This window comes from Leptidea sinapis, chromosome 20 (genome assembly GCF_905404315.1).
Source record: "Leptidea sinapis chromosome 20, ilLepSina1.1, whole genome shotgun sequence".
Classification (NCBI taxonomy): Eukaryota; Metazoa; Arthropoda; class Insecta; order Lepidoptera; family Pieridae; genus Leptidea; species Leptidea sinapis.
Window position 1 is genome coordinate 13681613 of NC_066284.1, and position 27776 is coordinate 13709388.

The 27776-nt window shown below is 36.5% G+C and overlaps 1 protein-coding gene across 2 annotated transcripts in view; it reads right to left on the reverse strand.

Moving 5' to 3' along the window:
• Positions 1-22124: 22124 nt before the first annotated feature.
• Positions 22125-27776, reverse strand: part of LOC126970097 (G-protein coupled receptor Mth2-like) — a 40712-nt gene continuing 35060 nt past the window's right edge. For both annotated transcript variants that reach the window (XR_007730536.1, XM_050815823.1), the window contains one exon: positions 22125-22353. Coding sequence is in view for 1 of the 2 variants with exons in the window: in XM_050815823.1 (XP_050671780.1) it covers positions 22209-22353 (145 nt within the window). In the remaining variant the exon portion in view is untranslated. The remainder of the gene's footprint in view (positions 22354-27776) is intronic.

Sequence of the window (27776 nt, forward strand, 5' to 3'; positions counted from 1 at the left end):
GCCGTCTTCTCCTTGTCTTTAGGGTCCAGATCAACTTGCCAGTAGCCACTTTTCAAATCCAGAGTAGAGAACCACGTCATGCCACAAAGTGAATCTAAGGTGTCATCGATTCTTGGCTATAACTTGGCGATAACTGTCCTTCTTAGTAACATCATTCAGACGCCGATAGTCCACACAAAATCTAGTTGATCCATCCTTCTTCTTCACCAGAACCACTGGAGAACACCATGGACTCGATGACGGTTCTATCACACCATTTTCTTTCATATCCCTAATCATGTCTTCCACTTCTTGTTCGCGTGCAAACGGAATACGTCTTGGTCTTTGCCGTATCGGAACAGTGTCTCCTGTGTCGATCTTGTGTTTCACCAAACCAGTTCTTCCGATGTCCCCGTCGTTCTTTGAGAAAATCCCGGAGTAGCGTAGCAGGAAATTTTCGCTCGCTTTTATTAACTGTAGCTTGGTAAGGTTGTCCTTACAGCCATCCAGAAGTTTCTCTATGTTCACATCCTGGTTTGCAGCTTCGGTCTTCCTCCCTTCTTCACACTTTCTTAACCAAGCTATCTCCTCACAAGCTCCGATCACTGTTCCCTTCCTAATGATTTGCTTGGCCTCATGAGGATTAAACACGGGAACCATCGCAATCTGGGAGTTACCCACAACAGTCCTGGCTGGGATCCATGTCGTGTCCGATGTCTCTCTTTCTATTATAGCGCATTTACAAGGTCTTCCTCTGTCATCCCTTGGCAGGACTACCGGGACTAGGGTCTGCGATCTCGGATTTAAAGTAGTGTCTCTTAAGCACAACACTTTCCCAACAGATCCGCCTTTTATTGGAATTTCTTCACTTCCATGCTTCAATACACCATGTTTCATGTCAATGGTACAATGATGATTTCGAAGAAAATCCAACCCAATGATGCAGTCATCTGTGATATCCGCGATTACCACTTTTTGCCAGTACAACGTATCCCCGATTTTTATGGCCACGACCTTCTCTCCCTGGACTGGTATGCGCTGGCTGGTAGCTGTTGTGATTATTAAGTTTACATTTTCTCGCATATGTCGTCTTCCGATGCTCTCTAGTCTTCTTTGGCTAACGACTGTACGTGAGGCTCCCGTATCCAAAGTGAAACGGCAAGATTTTCCATTTATCATTCTTTCTATAACTAAAGTGTTTCCGTCACATGTCTGCTTAACGAAGATCCTTGGGGCTTTGCTTCTACCGGCCAGCGCCCACCCCACTGCCCTGGCCTTTTCTAGTTTTCCTGCTGCTCCAGCGGTGATGTTGAGACCGCCGCATCCTTCCTACGTTGCGTTACGCTCTCACGCCTGGGGCAAGTGCTCCTAATGTGTCCTCGCTCTCCACAACCATAGCATACTGGTTTATATGCTTGCCTTCGGCTGGAATCTGCTGGTACAATTTTGCGGAGTCTCAACGCCCGAGAATCGTGGCGAACCGCTTCCACTTCCAACGCATGTGCCACCGCTTTCTTCAAGCTGGTATGATGACTCAATCGTACGGCTGCTCTAACTTCGGCGTCCCGTATTCCATCGATGAAAACTTGGAGCAACATTTCTTCTATTGCAGCTGGCGACGACTGATATGCTTTACGCACTAGTTTCTCGGCTTCCACGGACCACTGCTGTAGAGTTTCGCTGGCCCTTTGACTGCGGTCCTTAAGTTGCGCCCGGTACACATGTTCGAGGTGTTTATCACCATAGCGTGCCTCCAACGCGTCAATAAGGTCTGTGTAGGTCACTTCCTCCTTCCCAGCGCCGAGTGCTTCCAATACAGAGAGTGCTTCGTCACGGAGCGCTAGTGTGAGGAAAGAGTGCGCTTCTTGGTCACTCCAACCGCAGGCTCTTCTGACCGTCTCCAATTGTAGCTTAAAGGCAGCCCAGGAAGACTTGCCGTCGTAGGGAGGTACTTTTAAATTTCTGCTCGATGTGGTTCCGCAGGAAACTCCTGTGTTGGCTGAACGACACACGACCCTCCCACTAAGCTGATTAATGGTAACTTCCATCTCTCCCATCTTCCGTTGAAAGTTCTCTTCAACTTTGTCCATCTTCTTTTCCACACTATCAATCCGGGCGATCTCTTTTTCCACAGCGTCAATACGGGTGGAGTTTTTCTGCACAACGGATAAAATGTATTAAAATTTATATAATATAATATAATATAATATAATATAATATAATATAATATAATATAATATAATATAATATAATATAATATAATATAATATAATATAATATAATATAATATAATATAATATAATATAATATAATATAATATAATATAATATAATATAATATAATATAATATAATATAATATAATATAATATAATATAATATAATATAATATAATATAATATAATATAATATAATATAATATAATATAATATAATATAATATAATATAATATAATATAATATAATATAATATAATATATAAAAACAATAGAAAATGAACCACTTCAAACACATAATTCTATAACACCTATCACAGAAAACAATGAAGTACTCACATCACACAACACTGAAATATTTTACGGTGATAGGAGAAGAAGATGGACGCAACAAGAGAAAGAGGAACTAATGTTTTGTTATTTTAAAGCAAAAAATGAGGCAATGGAGTATATCAGTGAACTAGAGCAATTATTTAAACAGAGAAACCCAGACAATCCAAAAATACACCGATTCAATGGAAATACGTTATCTAATCAAGCACGTCGAATTTTAAAACATAACCTTATTTCGCAAGAACTACTGAACCAAATCAAACACAACGCTGAAAACGAAATGCACCAGACTCATCCCATCGATATAGACACACACACAAACACAACGTCATTTTTAGTTTTAGATAATACCACAGAAGAAACCAATGAACAAGACACTTTAGATATTCAGAGTAGAAAGAGATTTGATTCAGAGATAGCACAATGGCCCGTAACGTGTGATAATGTGGAAGAGCAGAACCCTCTTGTTATCAAATTCCTACAATGTTTAGCTGAAACAAAAGAAATACCTATCGAAGAGCGCGATTACCTGCCGAAAGCTAAAATCAATAGACGATTTTTGCAAAATTTAACCATAATCGATAATTATTTACCAACAATTTTAGTAAGTAATTGCACTCTCCGAGGTACTAATGACATTATTTATTCCGCCGCGAGAACTTTAATAGTCAACAACAACCAACAACCTTACTCGCCTAGCAGCACAATAAAACCGCATAGAGACCCACCATGGAAAAATAGGATAAAGATAAAGATAGAACGTTTGAGGAAAGAATTAGGACAGATGGTGGAAATGTCAAGAGGAGTCAATTCAAGGAAAATGATAAAGATCAGGGATAAACTATACGCAAAATATAAGATAAAGAATGAAATAGAACTAAAAAGTACAGAAGAAATAATGAAACAAAGAATAAAAGCTCTGGCAGGCAGAATAAAGCGTTATGAAGAAGTAAATAGCAGGAAACGACAAAATAAAATGTTTACAGAAGACGAACATAGGTTATATAGAAGTTTAGACAGTAATAACGAAAATATAGATGTTATGATACCGAGTAAACACATCACCGAGGAGTTTTGGACAAACATTTTATCACAACCGGTTGAGTACAATCATCAAGCAAAATGGATTTTAGACATGGAACAATCTAATAACAATATTATCACGAGCTCAGCTGATGTAATAACTTCTGAACAGATTAAACACTCTTTAAGTAAAATGTTAAATTGGAAGGCACCAGGGCAGGATAAAGTTCAGAACTACTACCTTAAATATTTTACCAAGACGCACGACCACCTCGCCATGCTATATACGAGAGTTCTGAAAGGGGAAGAATTATTAGAAGATTGGCTAACAACAGGCAAAGTAATTTTAATACCGAAGAATAAGGATACCGAAAATCCAAAGAACTGGCGCCCAATCGCATGTTTACCGAGCATGTACAAACTCCTAACTTCGCTATTATCCGACCAATTGTATTCTCACTGCCTAACAAACAATATCATGGACCCAGAGCAAAGAGGATGTCGGCGCGGGGCTCGGGGATGCAAAGATCATTTGATGCTAAACAAGGCAATATTGGAGGATGCACATGAGGCTCAAAAGAACTTAAGCATGGGATGGATAGACTATCAGAAGGCGTTTGATAGTGTATCGCATGAGTGGTTGCTCCGCGTCTTGGACATTTATAGATGCCCGCCGGTAATTAAAAGTTTCCTTGAAAGGGCAATGCCCAAATGGAAGGTTATAATGACGGCAAAGGGCTCTACAGACTCTTACACTACTGAGCCGATTTATGTTAGGCGGGGTATCTTTCAGGGAGATTCGTTATCTCCATTGTTATTCTGCTTAGCAATTAATCCGATTTCTACTATTCTAGAGAAATATCAAAACAAAGGATATCATCTTAAGGACAGCCTATGGATTAATCACTTAATATATATGGACGACCTTAAAGTTTATGCAAACAATAAAACTAATCTAAAAATTTTACTAGATAGTGTCGAAATTTTCACTACAGATATAGGCATGTCGTTCGGCCTGGATAAATGTAATATACTTCATATAACCGCTGGCTATAGAAACCATACTGATGGCAATGAACATATACTACTGAACGGAAATACCTTTAAGCAATTAAAATTAGACCAAACATACAAATATTTAGGAATTAACGAATCTGGGAAAATAAATCATAGCGACATAAGGGACCAACTAACGAAAGAATATTTTAGGAGAGTTAAAAAGATTACAAATTCTTATTTAAATGCGCGAAATCTAATAAAAGGGATTAATACATACGCTGTACCTGTTCTGATGTACTCATTTGGAGTCATAAATTATAAAAATAGCGACGTAAAACGGATCGATATGAAGACGCGTAAGGTGTTAGCGATCAAGAAGGCTCACCAGCAAAAGGCAGATGTGGATAGAATTTATTTACCCATAGCAATGGGTGGCAGAGGATTGATTAATTTAGAAAACTTATACAAAGCTCATATTTTGAAATATAAACAATATTTAGAACAGAAAAATGATAAACTCATAGAAGCAATAACACAACACGATAAGAACAGAGAAACACATTCAATTTATAAAGATTCGTATGAAATAGAAAAAGAACTGAAGCTAACAACGGGCAAAGATCACACCAAAATTGAAATTAAAAATAGCATAATAAAGAAACAGAATGAAGCCTGGAGAAACAAGAGCCTGCATGGGCAATTCCCTAAAAAGGTCCTCGACCTTGCCAATGTGGACAAAGAGCTTACATTTAAATGGCTGAAGAAACAACCTATTTCGCCAACATTGGAGTCGTCTCTATTTGCTATACAAGATCAGGCAGTGCTAACGCGACAGCACGAACGCGATATATTGAAAAGAAATACAGATGGCAAATGCCGCTTGTGTGCAAATAAAGACGAAACCGTACAACATCTTTTAGCAGGATGCGAAAAACTCTCTGGAACATATTTTGTAAAAAGACACAATAATTTAGTTCAATATGTAGTTTGGTGCTTGGCTAAGAAGAACGAAATCGATGTAAACAAGTTATGGTGGCAGGAAGAACTGAAGCAACCGATGTTAAAAGAAAATAGTATAGCCAAACTAATGTGGGAAATCCCTGTCCAAACTGACATTACAATTACTCACAATAGACCAGATCTTATTCACATAGATAAACAAAACAACCATACTTACCTTATAGATATCTCGGTACCATCGGACTATAACATTGGAGCTAAGGAAATAGAAAAAATTAGCAAATATCACCCGCTAAAAGTGGAACTCTCCAGGCTATGGAATACCACCGTCTCAATTATTCCGATTGTAGTAGGAGCCACGGGTGCAGTAACGAAGAGCCTTAAGCGGTATTGTGACAAATTAGATGCAAACATTAACATACACATACTACAAAAACAAGCAGCACTTCATTCTTCCACCATAATTAGTAAGGTGCTTGGAGATACCGTTTTCGTTACACAATCATCGCAGATACATCAACAACACACTGCACACTCAAACACACAGTCAACGTCTTCATATCATACATCCACATCTGACATTCAACTCCAAGGATCGACCGTTCGATCACACAATATTTTAGATGGGGGGATAGAACAGGATCATAACTCTAGATATCCTTTTTCCTGAGGGTCTTGGGACGGGATATTTAGATAAGTTACCGACACAGTCGTGAAAAAATCAAATAATATAATATAATATAATATAATATAATATAATATAATATAATATAATATAATATAATATAATATAATATAATATAATATAATATAATATAATATAATATAATATAATATAATATAATATAATATAATATAATATAATATAATATAATATAATATAATATAATATAATATAATATAATATAATATAATATAATATAATATAATATAATATAATATAATATAATATAATATAATATAATATAATATAATATAATATAATATAATATAATATAATATGCCCCTCAAAGCCTAACTCCACGTCCGGCTACAACACCTTTGCCACGTGAGGGGTGGAACATCGAAGTCTGTGTGTCAGACGGTAACTTAATCGATGGCTAACGGAGCTATAGCAAGCAGCCTTTGAAAGAAAATATGAAGAGACAATTAAGAAATACACGTAATGGGTCGCTTCCCGGGGGTGATCGCCGGGGCACGTCTGGAGCTGACGCTGGGCGTGACAGCATACGGACCGTCAGTGACTCTCTGCTGAGCAGGCGGGCAGAAGTCGGGGAACCTGAACGTATTACAGCCGAACAACGGGGAGGGGGGTAAACGGGTGATGCTTTGCAGAGAGGGGAATTCACTCCCACACAACACTCTGCCGGCTCATCTGTTACGACCACGAATATAAACGAGGATAAGAAAAGAAAGTGGTCAACAGAGGAGATGGAGGAGTTAATATACTGTTATTTTAAAGCCAAATTAGAAGGACCAGGATACATAGCGAGACTTCAAAAACTTTTTTGTAATAGAAACCCAGATAACCCTAAAATCCGTAAATTTAATGGCAACACACTTTCGAATCAGGCACGTAGGATAATTAAACAGAATGTATTACCGAAAAACACACTAGACACAATACAAAAAACAATAGAAAATGAACCACTTCAAACACATAATTCTATAACACCTATCACAGAAAACAATGAAGTACTCACATCACACAACACTGAAATATTTTACGGTGATAGGAGAAGAAGATGGACGCAACAAGAGAAAGAGGAACTAATGTTTTGTTATTTTAAAGCAAAAAATGAGGCAATGGAGTATATCAGTGAACTAGAGCAATTATTTAAACAGAGAAACCCAGACAATCCAAAAATACAGCGATTCAATGGAAATACGTTATCTAATCAAGCACGTCGAATTTTAAAACATAACCTTATTTCGCAAGAACTACTGAACCAAATCAAACACAACGCTGAAAACGAAATGCACCAGTCTCATCCCATCGATATAGACACACACACAAACACAACGTCAACTTTAGTTTTAGATAATACCACAGAAGAAACCAATGAACAAGACACTTTAGTTGATTCAGAGATAGCACAATGGCCCGTAACGTGTGATAATGTGGAAGAGCAGAACCCTCTTGTTATCGAATTCCTACAATGTTTAGCTGAAACAAAAGAAATACCTATCGAAGAGCGCGATTACCTGCCGAAAGCTAAAATCAATAGACAATTTTTGCAAAATTTAACCATAATCGATAATTATTTACCAACAATTTTAGTAAGTAATTGCACTCTCCGAGGTACTAATGACATTATTTATTCCGCCGCGAGAACTTTAATAGTCAACAACAACCAACACCCTTACTCGCCCAGCAGCACAATAAAACCGCATAGAGACCCACCATGGAAAAATAGGATAAAGATAAAGATAGAACGTTTGAGGAAAGAATTAGGACAGATGGTGGAAATGTCAAGAGGAGTTAATTCAAGGAAAATGATAAAGATCAGGGATAAACTATACGCAAAATATAAGATAAAGAATGAAATAGAACTAAAAAGTACAGAAGAAATACTGAAACAAAGAATAAAAGCTCTGGCAGGTAGAATAAAGCGTTATGAAGAAATAAATAGCAGAAACGACAAAATAAAATGTTTACAGAAGACGAACATAGGTTATATAGAAGTTTAGACAGTTATAACGAAAATATAGATGTTATGATACCGAGTAAACACATCACCGAGGAGTTTTGGACAAACATTTTATCACAACCGGTTGAGTACAATCACCAAGCAAAATGGATTTTAGACATGGAACAATCTAATAACAATATTATCACGAGCTCAGCTGATGTAATAACTTCTGAACAGATTAAACACTCTTTAAGTAAAATGTTAAATTGGAAGGCACCAGGGCAAGATAAAGTTCAGAACTACTACCTTAAATATTTTACCAAGACGCACGACCATCTCGCCATGCTATATACGAGAGTTCTGAAAGGGGAAGAATTATTAGAAGATTGGCTAACAACAGGCAAAGTAATTTTAATACCGAAGAATAAGGATACCGAAAATGCAAAGAACTGGCGCCCAATCGCATGTTTACCGAGCATTAAGTATTATTATATTATTATTATTATGTACAAACTCCTAACTTCGCTATTATCCGACCAATTGTATACTCACTGCCTAACAAACAATATCATGGCCCCAGAGCAAAGAGGATGTCGGCGCGGGGCTCGGGGTTGCAAAGATCATTTGATGCTAAACAAGGCAATATTGGAGGATGCACATGAGGCTCAAAAGAACTTAAGCATGGGATGGATAGACTATCAGAAGGCGTTTGATAGTGTATCGCATGAGTGGTTGCTCCGCGTCTTGGACATTTATAGATGCCCGCTGGTAATTAAAAGTTTCCTTGAAAGGGCAATGCCCAAATGGAAGGTTATAATGACGGCAAAGGGCTCTACAGACTCTTACACTACTGAGCCGATTTATGTTAGGCGGGGTATCTTTCAGGGAGATTCGTTATCTCCATTGCTATTCCGCTTAGCAATTAATCCGATTTCTACTATTCTAGAGAAATATCAAAACAAAGGATATCATCTAAAGGACAGCGTATGGATTAATCACTTAATATATATGGACGACCTTAAAGTTTATGCAAACAATAAAACTAACCTAAAGATTTTACTAGATAGTGTCGAAATTTTCACTACAGATATATGCATGTCGTTCGGCCTGGATAAATGTAATATACTTCATATAACCGCTGGCTATAGAAACCATACTGATGGCAATGAACATATACTACTGAACGGAAATACCTTTAAGCAATTAAAATTAGACCAAACATACAAATATTTAGGAATTAACGAATCTGGGAAAATAAATCATAGCGACATAAGGGACCAACTAACGAAAGAATATTTTAGGAGAGTTAAAAAGATTACAAATTCTTATTTAAATGCGCGAAATCTAATAAAAGGGATTTATACATACGCTGTACCTGTTCTGATGTACTCATTTGGAGTCATAAATTATAAAAAAAACGACTTAAAACGGATCGATATGAAGACGCGTAAGTTGTTAGCGATCAAGAAGGCTCACCAGCAAAAGGCAGATGTGGATAGAATTTATTTACCCATAGCAATGGGTGGCAGAGGATTGATTAATTTAGAAAACTTATACAAAGCTCATATTTTGAAATATAAACAATATTTAGAACAGAAAAATGATAAACTCATAGAAGCAATAACACAACACGATAAGAACAGAGAAACACATTCAATTTATAAAGATTCGTATGAAATAGAAAAAGAACTGAAGCTAACAACGGGCAAAGATCACACCAAAATTGAAATAAAAATAGCATAATAAAGAAACAGAATGAAGCCTGGAGAAACAAGAGCCTGCATAAGCAAATTCCCTAAAAAGGTCCTCGACCTTGCCAATGTGGACAAAGAGCTTACATTTAAATGGCTGAAGAAACAACCTATTTCGCCAACATTGGAGTCGTCTCTATTTGCTATACAAGATCAGGCAGTGCTAACGCGACAGCACGAACGCGATATATTGAAAAGAAATACAGATGGCAAATGCCGCTTGTGTGCAAATAAAGACGAAACCGTACAACATCTTTTAGCAGGATGCGAAAAACTCGCTGGAACATATTTTGTAAAAAGACACAATAATTTAGTTCAATATGTATTTTGGTGCTTGGCTAAGAAGAACGAAATCGATGTAAACAAGTTATGGTGGCAGGAAGAACTGAAGCAACCGATATTAAAAGAAAATAGTATAGCCAAACTAATATGGGAAATCCCTGTCCAAACTGACATTACAATTACTCACAATAGACCAGATCTTATTCACATAGATAAACAAAACAACCATACTTACCTTATAGATATCTCGGTACCATCGGACTATAACATTGGAACCAAGGAAATAGAAAAAATTAGCAAATATCACCTGCTAAAAGTGGAACTCTCCAGGCTATGGAACACCACCGTCTCAATTATTCCGATTGTAGTAGGAGCCACGGGTGCAGTGACGAAGAGCCTTAAGCGGTATTGTGACAAATTAGATGCAAACATTAACATACACATACTACAAAAACAAGCAGCACTTCATTCTTCCACCATAATTAGTAAGGTGCTTGGAGATACCGTTTTCGTTACACAATCATCGCAGATACATCAACAACACACTGCACACTCAAACACACAGTCAACGTCTTCATATCATACATCCACATCTGACATTCAACTCCAAGGATCGACCGTTCGATCACACAATATTTTAAATGGGGGGATAGAACAGGATCATAACTCTAGATATCCTTTTTCCTGAGGGTCTTGGGACGGGATATTTAGATAAGTTACCGACACAGTCGTGAAAAAATCAAATAATATAATATAATATAATATAATATAATATAATATAATATAATATAATATAATATAATATAATATAATATAATATAATATAATATAATATAATATAATATAATATAATATAATATAATATAATATAATATAATATAATATAATATAATATAATATAATATAATATAATATAATATGCCCCTCAGAGCCTAACTCCACGTCCGGCTACAACACCTTTGCCACGTGAGGGGTGGAACATCGAAGTCTGTGTGTCAGACGGTAACTTAATCGATGGCTAACGGAGCTATAGCAAGCAGCCTTTAAAAGGAAATATGAAGAGACAATTAAGAAATACACGTAATGGGTCGCTTCCCGGGGGTGATCGCCGGGGCACGTCTGGAGCTGACGTTGGGCGTGACAGCATACGGACCGTCAGTGACTCTCTGCTGAGCAGGCGGGCAGAAGTAGGGGAACCTGAACGTATTTCAGCCGAACAACGGGGAGGGGGGGAAACGGGTGATGCTTTGCAGAGAGGGGAATTCACTCCCACACAACACTCTGCCGGCTCATCTGTAACGACCACGAATTTAAACGAGGATAAGAAAAGAAAGTGGTCAACAGAGGAGATGGAGGAGTTAATATACTGTTATTTTAAAGCCAAATTAGAAGGACCAGGATACATAGCGAGACTTCAACAACTTTTTTGCAATAGAAACCCAGATAACCCTAAAATCCATAAATTTAATGGCAACACACTTTCGAATCAGGCACGTAGGATAATTAAACAGAATGTATTACCGAAAAACACACTAGACACAATACAAAAAACAATAGAAAATGAACCACTTCAAACACATAATTCTATAACACCTATCACAGAAAACAATGAAGTAATCACATCACACAACACAGAAATATTTTACGGTGATAGAAGAAGAAGATGGACGCAACAAGAGAAAGAGGAACTAATGTTTTGTTATTTTAAAGCAAAAAATGAGGCAATGGAGTATATCAGTGAACTAGAGCAATTATTTAAACAGAGAAACCCAGACAATCCAAAAATACACCGATTCAATGGAAATACGTTATCTAATCAAGCACGTCGAATTTTAAAACATAACGTTATTTCGCAAGAACTACTGAACCAAATCAAACACAACGCTGAAAACGAAATGCACCAGTCTCATCCCATCGATATAGACACACACACAAACACAACGTCAACTTTAGTTTTAGATAATACTACAGAAGAAACCAATGAACAAGACACTTTAGATATTTAGAGTAGAAACAGATTTGATTCAGAGATAGCACAATGTCCCGTAACGTGTGATAATGTGGAAGAGCAGAACCCTCTTGTTATCCAATTCCTACAATGTTTAGCTGAAACAAAAGAAATACCTATCGAAGAGCGCGATTACCTGCCGAAAGCTAAAATCAATAGACAATTTTTGCAAAATTTAACCATAATCGATAACTATTTACCAACAATTTTAGTAAGTAATTGCACTCTCCGAGGTACTAAAGACATTATTTATTCCGCCGCGAGAACTTTAATAGTCAACAACAACCAACACCCTTACTCGCCTAGCAGCACAATAAAACCGCATAGAGACCCACCATGGAAAAATAGGATAAAGATAAAGATAGAACGTTTGAGGAAAGAATTAGGACAGATGGTGGAAATTTCAAGAGGAGTTAATTCAAGGAAAATGATAAAGATCAGGGATAAACTATACGCAAAATATAAGATAAAGAATGAAATAGAACTAAAAAGTACAGAAGAAATACTGAAACAAAGAATAAAAGCTCTGGCAGGCAGAATAAAGCGTTATGAAGAAATAAATAGCAGAAAACGACAAAATATAATGTTTACAGAAGACGAACATAGGTTATATAGAAGTTTAGACAGTAATAACGAAAATATAGATGTTATGATACCGAGTAAACACATCACCGAGGAGTTTTGGACAAACATTTTATCACAACCGGTTGAGTACAATCATCAAGCAAAATGGATTTTAGACATGGAACTATCTAATAACAATATTATCACGAGCTCAGCTGATGTAATAACTTCTGAACAGATTAAACACTCTTTAGGTAAAATGTTAAATTGGAAGGCACCAGGGCAGGATAAAGTTCAGAACTACTACCTTAAATATTTTACCAAAACGCACGACCACCTCGCCATGCTATATACGAGAGTTCTGAAAGGGGAAGAATTATTAGAAGATTGGCTAACAACAGGCAAAGTAATTTTAATACCGAAGAATAAGGATAAAAAAATCCAAAGAACTGGCGCCCAATCGCATGTTTACAGGGCATGTACAAACTCCTAACTTCGCTATTATCCGACCAATTGTATACTCACTGCCTAACAAACAATATCATGGCCCCAGAGCAAAGAGGATGTCGGCGCGGGGCTCGGGGATGCAAAGATCATTTGATGCTAAAGAAGGCAATATTGGAGGATGCACATGAGGATCAAAAGAACTTAAGCATGGGATGGATAGACTATCAGAAGGCGTTTGATAGTGTATCGCATGAGTGGTTGCTCCGCGTCTTGGACATTTATAGATGCCCGCCGGTAGTTAAAAGTTTCCTTGAAAGGGCAATGCCCAAATGGAAGGTTATAATGACGGCAAAGGGCTCTACAGACTCTTACACTACTGAGCCGATTTATGTTAGGCGGGGTATCTTTCAGGGAGATTCGTTATCTCCATTATTATTCTGCTTAGCAATTAATCCGATTTCTACTATTCTAGAGAAATATCAAAACAAAGGATATCATCTTAAGGACAGCGTATGGATTAATCACTTAATATATATGGACGACCTTAAAGTTTATGCAAACAATAAAACTAACCTAAAAATTTTACTAGATAGTGTCGAAATTTTTACTACAGATGTAGGCATGTGTTCGGCCTGGATAAATGTAATATATCTTCATATAACCGCTGGCTATAGAAACCATACTGATGGCAATGAACATATACTACTGAACGGAAATACCTTTAAGCAATTAAAATTAGACCAAACATACAAATATTTAGGAATTAACGAATCTGGGAAAATAAATCATAGCGACATAAGGGACCAACTAACGAAAGAATATTATAGGAGAGTTAAAAAGATTACAAATTCTCATTTAAATGCGCGAAATCTAATAAAAGGGATTAATACATACGCCGTACCTGTTCTGATGTACTCATTTGGAGTCATAAATTATAAAAATAGCGACTTAAAACGGATCGATATGAAGACGCGTAAGTTGTTAGCGATCAAGAAGGCTCACCAGCAAAAGGCAGATGTGCATAGAATTTATTTACCCATAGCAATGGGCGGCAGAGGATTGATTAATTTAGAAAACTTATACAAAGCTCATATTTTGAAATATAAACAATATTTAGAACAGAAAAATGATAAACTCATAGAAGCAATAACACAACACGATAAGAACAGAGAAACACATTCAATTTATAAAGATTCGTATGAAATAGAAAAAGAACTGAAGCTAACAACGGGCAAAGATCACACCAAAATTGAAATTAAAAATAGCATAATAAAGAAACAGAACGAAGCCTGGAGAAACAAGAGCCAGCATGGGCAATTCCCTAAAAAGGTCCTCGACCTTGCCAATGTGGACAAAGAGCTTTCATTTAAATGGCTGAAGAAACAACCTATTTCGCCAACATTGGAGTCGTCTCTATTTGCTATACAAGATCAGGCAGTGCTAACGCGACAGCACGAACGCGATATATTGAAAAGAAATACAGATGGCAAATGCCGCTTGTGTGCAAATAAAGACGAAACCGTACAACATCTTTTAGCAGGATGCGAAAAACTCGCTGGAACATATTTTGTAAAAAGACACAATAATTTAGTTCAATATGTATTTTGGTGCTTGGCTAAGAAGAACGAAATCGATGTAAACAAGTTATGGTGGCAGGAAGAACTGAAGCAACCGATGTTAAAAGAAAATAGTATAGCCAAACTAATGTGGGAAATCCCTGTCCAAACTGACATTACAATTACTCACAATAGACCAGACCTTATTCACATAGATAAACAAAACAACCATACTTACCTTATAGATATCTCGGTACCATCGGACTATAACATTGGAGCTAAGGAAATAGAAAAAATTAGCAAATATCACCCGCTAAAAGTGGAACTCTCCAGGCTATGGAACACCACCGTCTCAATTATTCCGACTGTAGTAGGAGCCACGAGTGCAGTGCCGAAGAGCCTTAAGCGGTATTTTGACAAATTAGATGCAAACATTAACATACACATACTACAAAAACAAGCAGCACTTCATTCTTCCACCATAATTAGTAAGGTGCTTGGAGATACCGTTTTCGTTTCACAATCACCGCAGACACATCAACAACACACAACACACTCAAACACACAGTCAACGTCTTCATATCATTCATCCACATCTGACACTCAACTCCAAGGATCGACCGTTCGATCACACAATATTTTAAATGGGGGGATAGAACAGGATCATAACTCTAGATATCCTTTTTCCTGAGGGTCTTGGGACGGGATATTTAGATAAGTTACCGACACAGTCGTGAAAAAATCAAATAATATAATATAATAGTTAGTAAAAAAAATTGACAAATATTTGTAATCATTGATTTATCGATAGTTCATCAACTAAATATGGCGCGTTTTCGACCGGAGGCACCGGTTGACCTGAAGTGGTGCTGTGACCGCGCGCTTTCCGCCCTCTATCTCGAAAACGGTTCACCGTATAAGAAATTTTTTTAAACAAAATTTGTAGAGAATTTTGTATTCTACAATATTGATAGATATATAAATACAAATAGCAAAAAACCCATAGGAAATGAGATATTTCCTTTAAAAGCGTAAAAAACCGATTTTTGTGACCTTTAACCTAGAAATTTAATAGTTGCTTACACCCTACCATATGTAGGTTTTGAGACAACTTTTAGGGTGTCAATATACAAGTATTTACAGACTTACAGCTGGTATCTCGAATTCCGAGGTGAACTTACTATAATGACTGGACTAACTGGGCAAATGAGACGACGGGCAGATGAGCATTTTATGTTTCAAGGTGACGAGCGCAGTTGTAATGTCACTCTGAAGTTTTGGGTTTTTCAAGAATCCTTAGTGGCACTGTATTGTAATGGGCAGGGCGTATCAATAACAATCAGCTGATTGTCCTGCTCGTCTCGTTCCTCTATCTGGGGCTGCTTTAAGATGCAGATGTTTGTGCGCCAACACCAAATATCAAAGGCGTTGATTCTCTGTCTATCTGCGGCCTTGAAAGTCCATGTTTCTGCACCGTATAGAGCGAGGGGGAAGACAAGTGTGTTAGTTCGATTGCTTATATTTCTGTCTCCACCACACCATGCTCAGTTGAGTCATTGCCGTTTTTGCCATACCAATTCGTCTACGTATTTTTGGCTCGCATTTGCCGGTGTTATTTATTACCTACTGATTATTTGTTCTATAAATCATTTTTAGGATACTTTAACCTTCGAATAATCATCAGGAATCCTATTACTAAGACTCCTCTGTGCGTACGTCCACGTGTCTGACAGCGGGCTTTTTTCATAAATCAAATCAAATCAAAATCATGTAGGTAATGGAAATGACACTTATGAATAATAATATAAGCCGCAATAGTAAGACAGCTGAAATTTGAACCGAGTGTGTATTAGTAACATCGCTGTAGCAAAAAGTATTCACACATCAAATTATATATAAATTAATAATACATATATAGAGTATCATATAAATTAAACAATAAATATTTGCAAAGTAAATACATGATACATTGATAATACATTGCAAATAATGATGATAATAATATAAGTACTTTTAATAAATTTTGTAAGAGAAACAATTATTACAAAATTCATATTATATTGCTAGATATATTATCTAGAAAATATAATAACGAAAGAAAGATAAAACCTGATGAGAAGGCTCATGGTCGCTCACAGGGAGAGGGCTATGCTCGGAGTTTCCCTGTGAAATTGTATAAGAAATGAGGAGATCCGTAGGAGAACCAAAGTTACCGACATAGCCCAAATGATTGCAAAACAAGTGGCAGTGGGGAGGGCACATAGTTCGACGTATAGATGGCCGTTGGGGTAGAAAAGTCCTCGAATGGCGACCACGTACCGGAAGACGCAGTGTTGGTAGGCAAGATGGACTGACGAACTGGTCGAGATCTCCGGAATACGTTGGAGGAGGGCAGCGCAGGACCGATCGTCGTGGAAATCTTTACGGGACATCTTCCGGCTGATGATTATGATGATATAATAACGAGTATAAAGACCAGCTTCTGTGTTCTGATAAATATTAATATAGCCTATAATAATCTAGGATCCATCTATGTCTATAATAAAATCGGTTCAGCAATACTGCAACACGGCCTTGAAATACTTAGTAACAAATTAACTCATAATGGCCTTTTAAAATACAATAATACTTACTACGTAATACTTATAAATCCTCTCAATATAGTATGGGCATTTTATCATAATAAAGCAGCTATATTATTCCAAAATCGCTGAACCTCAGCAAAGCTGAGGTTCAGCCATGAAAATAATTCGATCATCGATTTAATACGACAGATGTGCGCGTGTCCTGAAGTGTACGACACGCGCGGGGTATTTTTAGTTCGAGTTGAGGTATAGCGGCCCCTTAAAGATATCACAGGAAACCATAATGGAATATATTTATAGCAATGATTAATTGTTATTGTAAAAAACCATTACATCTTACGAAATGTGAGGATTAGCACGTTACTACTATTATGTTGTTACAAATATTATTAAACTTAGCTACTGTGCGGATTTTTTGTTTTGCGTCCGAGAAAGTAATATTACTTAATGACGATGATAGCACGACATGTTCTTACAAAAAATGTATAGTTAAGTGTTGCCCTTAGAACCCATATGTGATCGTTGATCAGAACGACTTTAAGTGCACTGACATAGATTTCAAGACAAGATTCTACTCATCTGCCTAATCTCTACAACAGGCACAAACATGATCAGCTAACGAATAAAAAACCTTGGTCGATCTGTTTATGCTACTACCAGCAAATACTTTTGAATGATACGCTTTCGAATCACAAGGTTCTTTTGACATAGTTGGATTACCTGCTTATTTAAACGAGGTAAGATAATTTATTAGGTCGATTTTACTCATCGGATTTTTTTTAATGGAAAAGGAGGACAAACGAGCGTACCTGGTGTTAAGTAATCACCACCGCACACGTTCTCTTGCAACACCAGAGGAATCACAGCAGCGTTGCCGGCATTTAAGGAAGGTGTACGCGCTTTTTTTGAAGGTGCTTATGTTGTATCGTACCGGAAACATCGCACAAAGAAACTCACGTAGTACGTGGAAGAAAGTTCCTTGAAAACCGCCTTGTGGAGGACCGCCACACATCCTGATGGTGGGGATGATATCCTAATTGCGTTGTCTGTGGTCTATTTATGACGCCCAGCTTCTTCGAAGCCAATTTGGCTTTGCCCTCCAGATGACCGTGGAATTGGCAATCGCTCGGAATTTCGAGAACCAGTATTCCGATACCAGGCAGGCTTTAAGGGAGTTGTTGTCAAATGGCGGTGATACTACAAATGGGATTTCCTTAGCGGAAACTTGAGTCTTCTTGGGGTTAAATTGGACATGGTTCAATTTATCCTGATAATGACGTACAATATAATTTTATTATGTCGTGGATTATCATTTTACCGAAGTTTAATGAATCATCACGCAACAATACATGGAGGAAAATGTAAACATTTATTTATGCTGGGAATTATTAGTCTTTCATTTCTGAATAATAATTGTAAGTAATAATAAAATAATAACAAGTTTTGGGGCAATGCTGCCGATATTGATATTATCTTTGTGCTGCAGAGGAGTTGCTGCTGGTGCCTCTCAATATATTATTGATAATGTGACGTACATGGTACATAAGTGAATTTTGCTAGAAACTGTCATAACCATAATGTTAATATCAGTAACAAATTGAAACTTATTATCATACTAGCCGTGACGTCGTCCGTGTGGACTTTCATCTCTTATTCCATCTCCAAATAGATGAATGTTTGCTTCTTATCAAATACCTAGTTTCATGGTTTATCTCCGAAAATGACAAATTTCTATAAAAACTGTTATCCATTATTTAAACCTCTTCAGGCCCTTTTTAAGAACAAAGGGTACCTTATGCGTCTATTTTTGAAAAAAATATAATCACAATTGAATTCGGAGTTAGGCGAGAAAGCATCACATTGTTTGGACTTCCATTCGAACTTTCATCCACACATATGTCGAAATTTCTAAAACGCTTGGAAAAATATTTATTTATATCTAATCATGTGCCTACTACAAAGTTACATTTCATTTTTCGTTTCACATGGATTTCATCTTCCATACAAACTTCCATCCCCTATTTCAACCCCTCCAAGCCCTTTTTTGCGATTAATATGTCCTTTCCCAAGCCCTCTATCTATGTATTGAATTTCATCAAAATTGGTTCATTGGAGTAGGCGTGAAAGCGTTACATACAAACTTACATTCACATTAATAGTATTAGAAGGGATGATGCCTACTACTCGGCTTAGTGGAGTTAGTATCTTTTTTGTCGGGCGAGTGGGGCTTTTACAACAAGACCCCAGAAAATGTTCAGAAAAAATGTATTACGAAATTCAAAAGAATTGTTAAAAAACGTTTCTGTGGTAAAGGTACTATAATTAACGATGAAATAAATTTTAATGTATGATGTTTTTTGAAATTTTTATAATTTATTTTTATTTAACTAACCGCACATTTCTGTTTGTAAATAATAATAATATGTTAGTTGATATTCATACAAACTACACTGGCCTGCAAAAGTAAGTATCACACATTTCAATTTTTTTTTTCTGAACTATAGAAGGTAGAGATTTAAGATTAAAAACGTTTTGTTGCAAATTTTATAGGCTTTAATTCTTAGAAACTAAAATTATACACTAGTAACATTTTTAACTTAAAAAAGATAAAACAATGAAAATAGACATTTTTAGTTTAGTGTAAAAAAATTCAAGTAAAATGTATTACATGTTATATAATTTTTAATAACTGGTATTGTCTCCTCGAGCTCTGATTACAGCTTCGAGCCGGTTTAGCATACTTAACACTAAGTTTCGGAGCCGATGTTGGGGAATATTCTCCCATTCTTCTACCAATGCCTGCTTTAGTGCCCTGAGGGTAGTAGGTGGTGGTCTGCGATTTCTGACTAGCCTCCCAAGCTCATCCCAGGCGTGTTCAATCGGGTTGAGATCAGGACTTCTTGATGGCCAAGCCATCACGCTGATACCGACCTCCTGAATATACTCTTGTACGATATGAGCCGTCCATTATCATGCATCAGCATCGATCCATCACCCATATTTGCTAAATACGGCCGTGCATACTCATTGAGAATCTCTTGAGCATCTTTGCCCAGTGAGGGTGCCATTTTCTATGGCTACTAGCTTAAAATCCTTGTTAAATTTGTAGGTCAAACTGTATTTTGTATTTAAATTAATGTCTTGCAATGAGAGTGGTGTATGCATCAGTAACTGGCATTTAAAACAGATTATAAACCTATAAGACCAAAATTATTTTTAATGTTTTGTATGTAATGCTGTTGGTGTGTCAATAAATAAATAAATAAATAAATAAATGTAAAAATAAATAAGAAGCTCTCTCAGTTTCTTGCGCCCATTCTGCTCAGGTCTGAGGCATACTTTTTCGAATGGGCGATTTTTTATTTTTTTTTTATTTTCAATAAGTGATTTCATATCCTATTTTGTAAAAAAATATTTGAATTCGAACGCAAATGGCCTCAACCACATAATAAGTGGCCCATACAAGGTATACTGAATGTGACCGGACAAGCCATATGTAATGCAATGGCTTTTTTATGGAAAAGGAGGACAAACGGGCGTACGGGTCATATAGTGTTCAGTGATCACCGCCGCCCACATTCTCTTGCAACACAGAGGAATCACAGGAGCGTTGGGGGCCTTTAAGGAAGGTATACGCGCTTTTTTTGAAGGGACCCATGTCGTATCTACAGGGAAACACCGCACAAGGAAGCTAATTCCATAGCTTTGTAGTACGTGGAAGAAAGCTTCTTGAAAACCGCACTGTGGAGGACCGCCACACATCCAGATGGTGGGGATGATATCCTAATTTGTGGCGTGTAGTGCGAAGGTGGAATTTGGCTGCAGGAATCAGGTAAAACAGCTCTTCGTAAGACTCCCCGTGATAAATGCTGTAGAAGACACACAATGAAGCAACATCTCTACGCAACGCCAAGTGATCCCGCCGTTCGATAACGAATAAGTTTTGGAGGCCTCAAATATAGAACTGATGACGCATCCGCCATATAGTCTGGACCTCGCACTATGTGATTTGATTTTACTACCGAAAAGTAAGCTAAGAGGTATACGAATTACAAGCCTTGAAGAAGTGATGAATGCGTTCCAGGAGGCCGTTAATGGCCTTCGGGAATATTGGACCAACTACTTGATACAGTCCAAAAAATGCAAATGTATCTAAATTCTGAAGGAAAATACTTTAACCAGCGTTAAGGGTAGGCTCCCATAATTATATGAGATTTTCACGAGATTTTACAACTAAACTGAATATCCTATTAAAGAGAAATTTTAATATATGTATTTTCAAACATTTTTCTTTCTGATGCCTTAACTGAAAACACGATTGGAAGATATTTGTTCGATACTCATTTGAATCGAAAACGATGCTTATTTTAAAAATTTGGTAATTTGCTTGAGAACTACATCTTCCATAAAAGCGAAAAATACTAGTACATAGAAAAGTTCTTTAGTATTGCCATAATTAATTGAATAAGTTTTGGGACTTACGCTGTTTAGTTCGGAACAAAAATATCGATGCCACGCGATACTCACTCTTATTATTGTGGATCCAAAACTATTAGTATGACCTAAGTGTGTAACAGACAAGAATATAGTCGTAATTAGATTTCTTTGATTTATGGTGATTGGAAAAAATGGGTTGCTTGGTGGTTTTACTTCTTACTTTTACCTGAAAGGTTATTGAGGTAAAATCGATCGAACCACGCAGTTGAGCCACGCGTAATAAACGCTTCGGCTTCAATTAAATCAATAAAAAACGTAGGCTTTTAATTAAAAAAAAATATTAAGTATAATACATCTGATATCACAAAAATATATTTAATATACAGCATATCCATACTATTCAACTTCATTTTACTATTATATATTAAAAGTCTTCGTTCAGTTTAAGTTACTTCCATTAGGGTGAAAGCTTATATTGTTGGGAGGTATTTCTTGACTTATATCTGATTCTAATGAACTCGTGTGACTTCTTTTTGGTATTTGCCTCGGTAATGCATAGTTTTTCCTCGTCACACCCTGGAACCTGAAATAATTAATAAATAGAGTTATTATAATATTCTACTATACAAATCACAAACAAAAATCAGTCTTCATGTAGGTCAGGTAAATGACACTTATGAATGTCAAAAAGATTCTTTTCTTTTTACACTTCGGAAAAGGTTGAGCTTTAATGAGAAGAAGTGGCTAAACTCATTGGAAGTTTTTTAAATCAACATTTACAGCTTCATCACCTTCCAACTCACTTCAATTACAATTAGTATTTGTGTAAAGTGGTGCAACAAAATACTCAATGCCTTACACGAGTAAGTAAAAAAAACGTAAATCAAATTACTAAGTAAATAGACTCGAGTTATTGAGTATCAATCCACACCGTAATATTATATTACTCATCGTAAATATATAAAGATATTTTGCGAGTATTTTACTAGAGGTTACAAAAAATATAATAACTTTAATTTTAAAAACATGAAGCAGTAGTGTCCGTTCAAGAGTATGACGCATGGACCAGCCTTCCCCTCCCTCGACCATATTTTAGGGTAGGGAACCCGCCCCACGTCACCGCCTCAAGCAGTATCATTTAAGCGAGCATGACGAAGCCTGTCACGAGAACTCAACCAAATAAGAAATAAGAATGATCATCACCATATTATGCAATACTCACTAAATACCTCTTCTTACAATTTGACCATTATGTCAAAATTTGCATAATGCAACAGATGCCTATCTAGGTATAGATATACAGTGTGTAATTAAATCATAAAATTCTGAATCTACATTAAAAATAAAAGGTTACTGGAGGGAGCGAGACCAAGTTAACACAACTTTAAAATAAATTTAATAGTGGGAGGCTCCATTGCACCGGATGCCGGCTACATTATGGGTACCACAACGGATCCTATTTGTGACGCGAAGCAGTAACGTGTAAGCATTACTGTGTTTCGGTCTGAACGGCGCCGTAGCTAGTGAAATTACTGGGTAAATCATAAAAAGGTAATCAGCTGAACGTCCTGCTCGTCTCGTCCCTTATTTTTATAAAAAAAATTTTTTTTTGTGTTTTTTTCGATTTGTAACTAACTGTTAAGAGAAACTTATTCGTATCTAGTCTCTATTGAATTCACGTTACGCATGATTTTATTTATTTATTTATTTATTAAGGAAACAAACAGATACATCACTATAGTACAAATAAAGTTAAATAAATATACAAATTACAATATTGGATATATCCTAGAATAGTTTCACTGAGAACACAAAATAATACAATTTTACATACATGACAACAGAACGATAAGATAAGTAAACAATAGAATATTTAGGCGAATACACAGTATTATATAAATCAAGACACAGACATATATATATAATAATATATATATAATAATGAATAAAGATACAAGGTGTAAGGTAAGGACAGTAATTGTTGTTTTAACTTAGTCTTAAATGCAGCAGTAGAGGAGTGCGAAAACAGGTCGACATTAATGTGAAAATCCAATGATGAACACATTCTGTGAAGAGGCTCGCGAAACCCAATATTGGTTCTAGGAGTCGGTAGGTTGAAAGTTCTGTGCGTGCGTAAAGACCTGGCAGGAACATGGAGAATACACGGAGCACTGTCAGCGGTTGTGGTTACAAAGTACGAAATTTCTGTTGTTTAAAATAAAAATTCCAAATTAATTGCTATAATAAGTTTATTAATCCAATAAATAACATATGTGTAATCAGTGACAGTGTTATAAACAATTTAGTGAACGTTTTACTTATTTAAAATACGTTTTTATAAAACCAACGGACAAACAGCTGATTTTGCGTAAGAGACATACCTACATATTTACAATATTTTAATCATCAATTTACTTAATTATATAGCATAACTATCATTATTAATATAACAACATACATTGAAAATGGCAAATAAATGCAATGTTTGCGGAAAGTTTTATTCATTGTCAGAAAGTGTAAAGTGTGCAAGATGTGCAAACTCGTCACATCGCACCTGCTCTGTCAATGTTAGCCTGGAGTCCAGGATTCCCAAGTGGGTTTGCAAGGGTTGTAAACCGAAAGCTTGCTCCCCTGTGGTTAATAAAGACACAGACGTGATCACACCACCTAACGTCAGCTCGGCACCTTCGTCAGGTAACGTTGCCGAGGACGAATGTTCCGCTACGTCACTTATTCAACATATTACACTCCTACGTCGGGATCTGGCTGCAGTGACCCAAGAAGTAGCAGTCTTTAGACAGGAGATGTCATCACTAAAAAGTTCACTTATGGATGTAGGTAAGCGCCTGGACACCGTGGAGGAGCGACTTGACACCATTGAAATTAAATTGACTGCTAGCACAGACAGTCATCTCTCAGATGAAATTGTACAATTAAAATCCGAATTAAACGATCGCGAACAGTCTAACTTGTTAAACGACATTGAGATCACTGGGATACCGGAACGAAATGGCGAAAGCGTCCGTCACATTGCAAGCGTGATTGCTACAAAGATCGGTGTAACACTCGAGGATCGCGATGTAGTACATATAGAACATGCGGGTCCGAGGGTTTTGAATACTGCAACCGGGAAAGAGCGAAGCCTCGATCAATTATAGTGCGTCTGGCGCGTCGCGCACCTCGCGATGAACTACTGAGGGCAGCGCGTACGCACCGAGGTGTCGATACCTCTGGCCTTGACCTACAAGTTGAGTCAACTCGTTTTTATATAAATGAAAGGCTGACGAGAACTAATAGACAGCTGTTTTTTAAGGCCAGAGAAGAAGGAAGGCGTCACAATTGGAGATATGTCTGGACCCGGGAAGGGAAGATCTATGCCCGGAAAGGGGCAGACTCAGTGGTGTACAGGTTGAAAGATGAAACCGATTTTCACAGGGTTTTTGGCTAGTTATAAATTTGTTTTTAATATGTAAAAACACTATTTTAAATATTTTTCTTTATTTTATATTATATAGTATCACTGTAAATATGTATTCCCATTGCAATAAGATTGTTTTAAATTTAGTGTATTGTGACGCGCCTTATTATTATTATATTTATGTTGTTTTTTATCTACCTAAACATCAAACTACAAATTATAGATGCGGTAATATTAATGTTTGGATAAAACATCAGTTTAAATTCGTGTCAAGGATCATAGATTACGTATTAAGAGTAAAATTAACAAATATAAATTTGATTATTGCTATTTTAAGATATACGATTTTAATATATATAAGTATAAGTTCATATCTTTTTTAAATGGCTACTCAAAGACGTCATTTAAAAATTGGTTTTATAAATCCAGGATCACTTGGCACAAACCATGAAGAACTTATCGTTGCAGTTGAAAGACATTGCATAGATATATTAGCTATGAATGAAACTTAGCTAAGACCAGGGGAGGAAGGCCGCGCCCCAAATATCTCTGGATATTCATTACGCCATATTCCGCGTCCAAGGGAGGTAAGGGAAAGAGGTGGTGGTGTAGGTTTCTACATTAAGCACGGATTGCCTGCAAGCACCCTTAAGCATCCCTATTCCCCAATTGTTGAGCAAATGTGGCTGTATATAAAAGCCAAGAAATATAAAATAGTAATAGGCACAGCCTACAGACCCCCATGGCTGAACGTGCAATGTTTTCTGGACGCTTTATGTGCTTCACTGATTTTATCGTATATACATCTGATTTTTTGACATCGTATAAATTGAAGCTATTTGTAAGCGAGCCGACTCATTTTACGAGCCATAGTCAAACTCTTTTAGATTTAATCTGCACAGATGCCAACATTCATAGTATATCAGTAGATTATATCAGTAACTTAAGTAATCATGCGTTTTTGTCTTGTATATTACATGTCGATAAAGTAAATATACACCCAAAAAACATATATATCCGAAATATCAAAAATATTGAACCAGCTGAATTAAGAAAAACCTTAGATATGTATAACTGGGAATATATGTACCAAAGAGAAAACTTAAATGATATGGTCAATATATTTGACAGTGAATTACTGCGCATTTTTGATAAATTGGCCCCACTTAAACGTGTATGCATTAAAGAAAGACGTTATCCTTGGATAACTTATAATATAAAATTAATGATGAAACTCCGAGATAAAGCATTTATTAGAGCCCAAAAGACCAACATTGAAGCCCACTTAGCTTATTATAAAAGTCTCCGAAACACGGTTTACACTGCTATAAAAAATGAAAAAAAGGCATACTATAACACACATATAAACAAAAACATACGTAATCCTCAATTCCTTTGGCAACACATAAAAAATAATTTAAACATTAATAGTAAAAAGAGTGATTTCATATTGCCTGATAATTTAATAGACCTAAATTTAATAAATAACCATTTTCTTACAGTGCCTGGTAATAAAAATGTTACTGAAAAATATATAAACTTTTACAAGAATCACAAATTTAGGGACTCCACCTTCAGCTTGAAAACTGCCACAGAGCTTGATATCCATAAGCACATTAAATCACTAACCTCAAACGCAACTGGACGTGATGGTATCTCACTTGAAATGGTCTTAGCTACACTAGATTACACCTTGCAAATAATAACCAAAATAGTGAACACGTCAATTTTAACTAGTACTTTTCCAAGCAAGTGGCGTCAGGCTATCATCAAGCCTATCCCAAAAACAAATAACCCGAATAACCTTAAGGACATACGGCCTATCAGCATATTACCATGCCTATCTAAAATATTAAAAAAAGTCGTTTCTGAACAACTGAGAACTTATCTGGAATTAAATAACATCTTACCAGATCTGCAGTCCGGGTTTAGGAAACAGAGAGGTACCGCGACTGCTCTCATTAACGTAGTTGATGATATTTTGACTGCTCAGGACAAAGGAGAGGGTTCTATGTTAGTGCTTCTAGACTATACTAGGGCATTCGACTGTTTAAATGTATCGTTGCTTCTGTCCAATCTATCATATTATGGTTTTTCTACAGCAACATTATTATGGTTCGAAAGTTATATGAAAGATCGCACTCAAGTAGTAGACGTAAGACATGAGAACGGCAACGTCGATCGGTCAGAGTGTAGTGAGGTTAAAAGAGGTATTCCGCAAGGATCTATATTAGGCCCTATCTTATTTATTATTTAAACTGCGGATATCATAAAGGAAATAAAACACTGCAATTATCATATATACGCAGATGATATACAATTATATATTTCATTTAAGCCAGAAAATACACGTTCAGCTATGGTAGAACTAAATAACGACTTAGAACGTATCGTACGATGGTCAGAATCGAATTGCCTAGTCTTAAATTCGAGTAAAACAAAATTCATGATACTTGGTACCGAACGACAAATAAAGGCAATATCACACTACGACCCTGACATGCAAATAAAGGGAGAGCGTATACAACGAGTTACCGAGGCGCGCAATCTGGGGGTTATAATGGATGAAAGGCTTCGTTTCGAAAAAC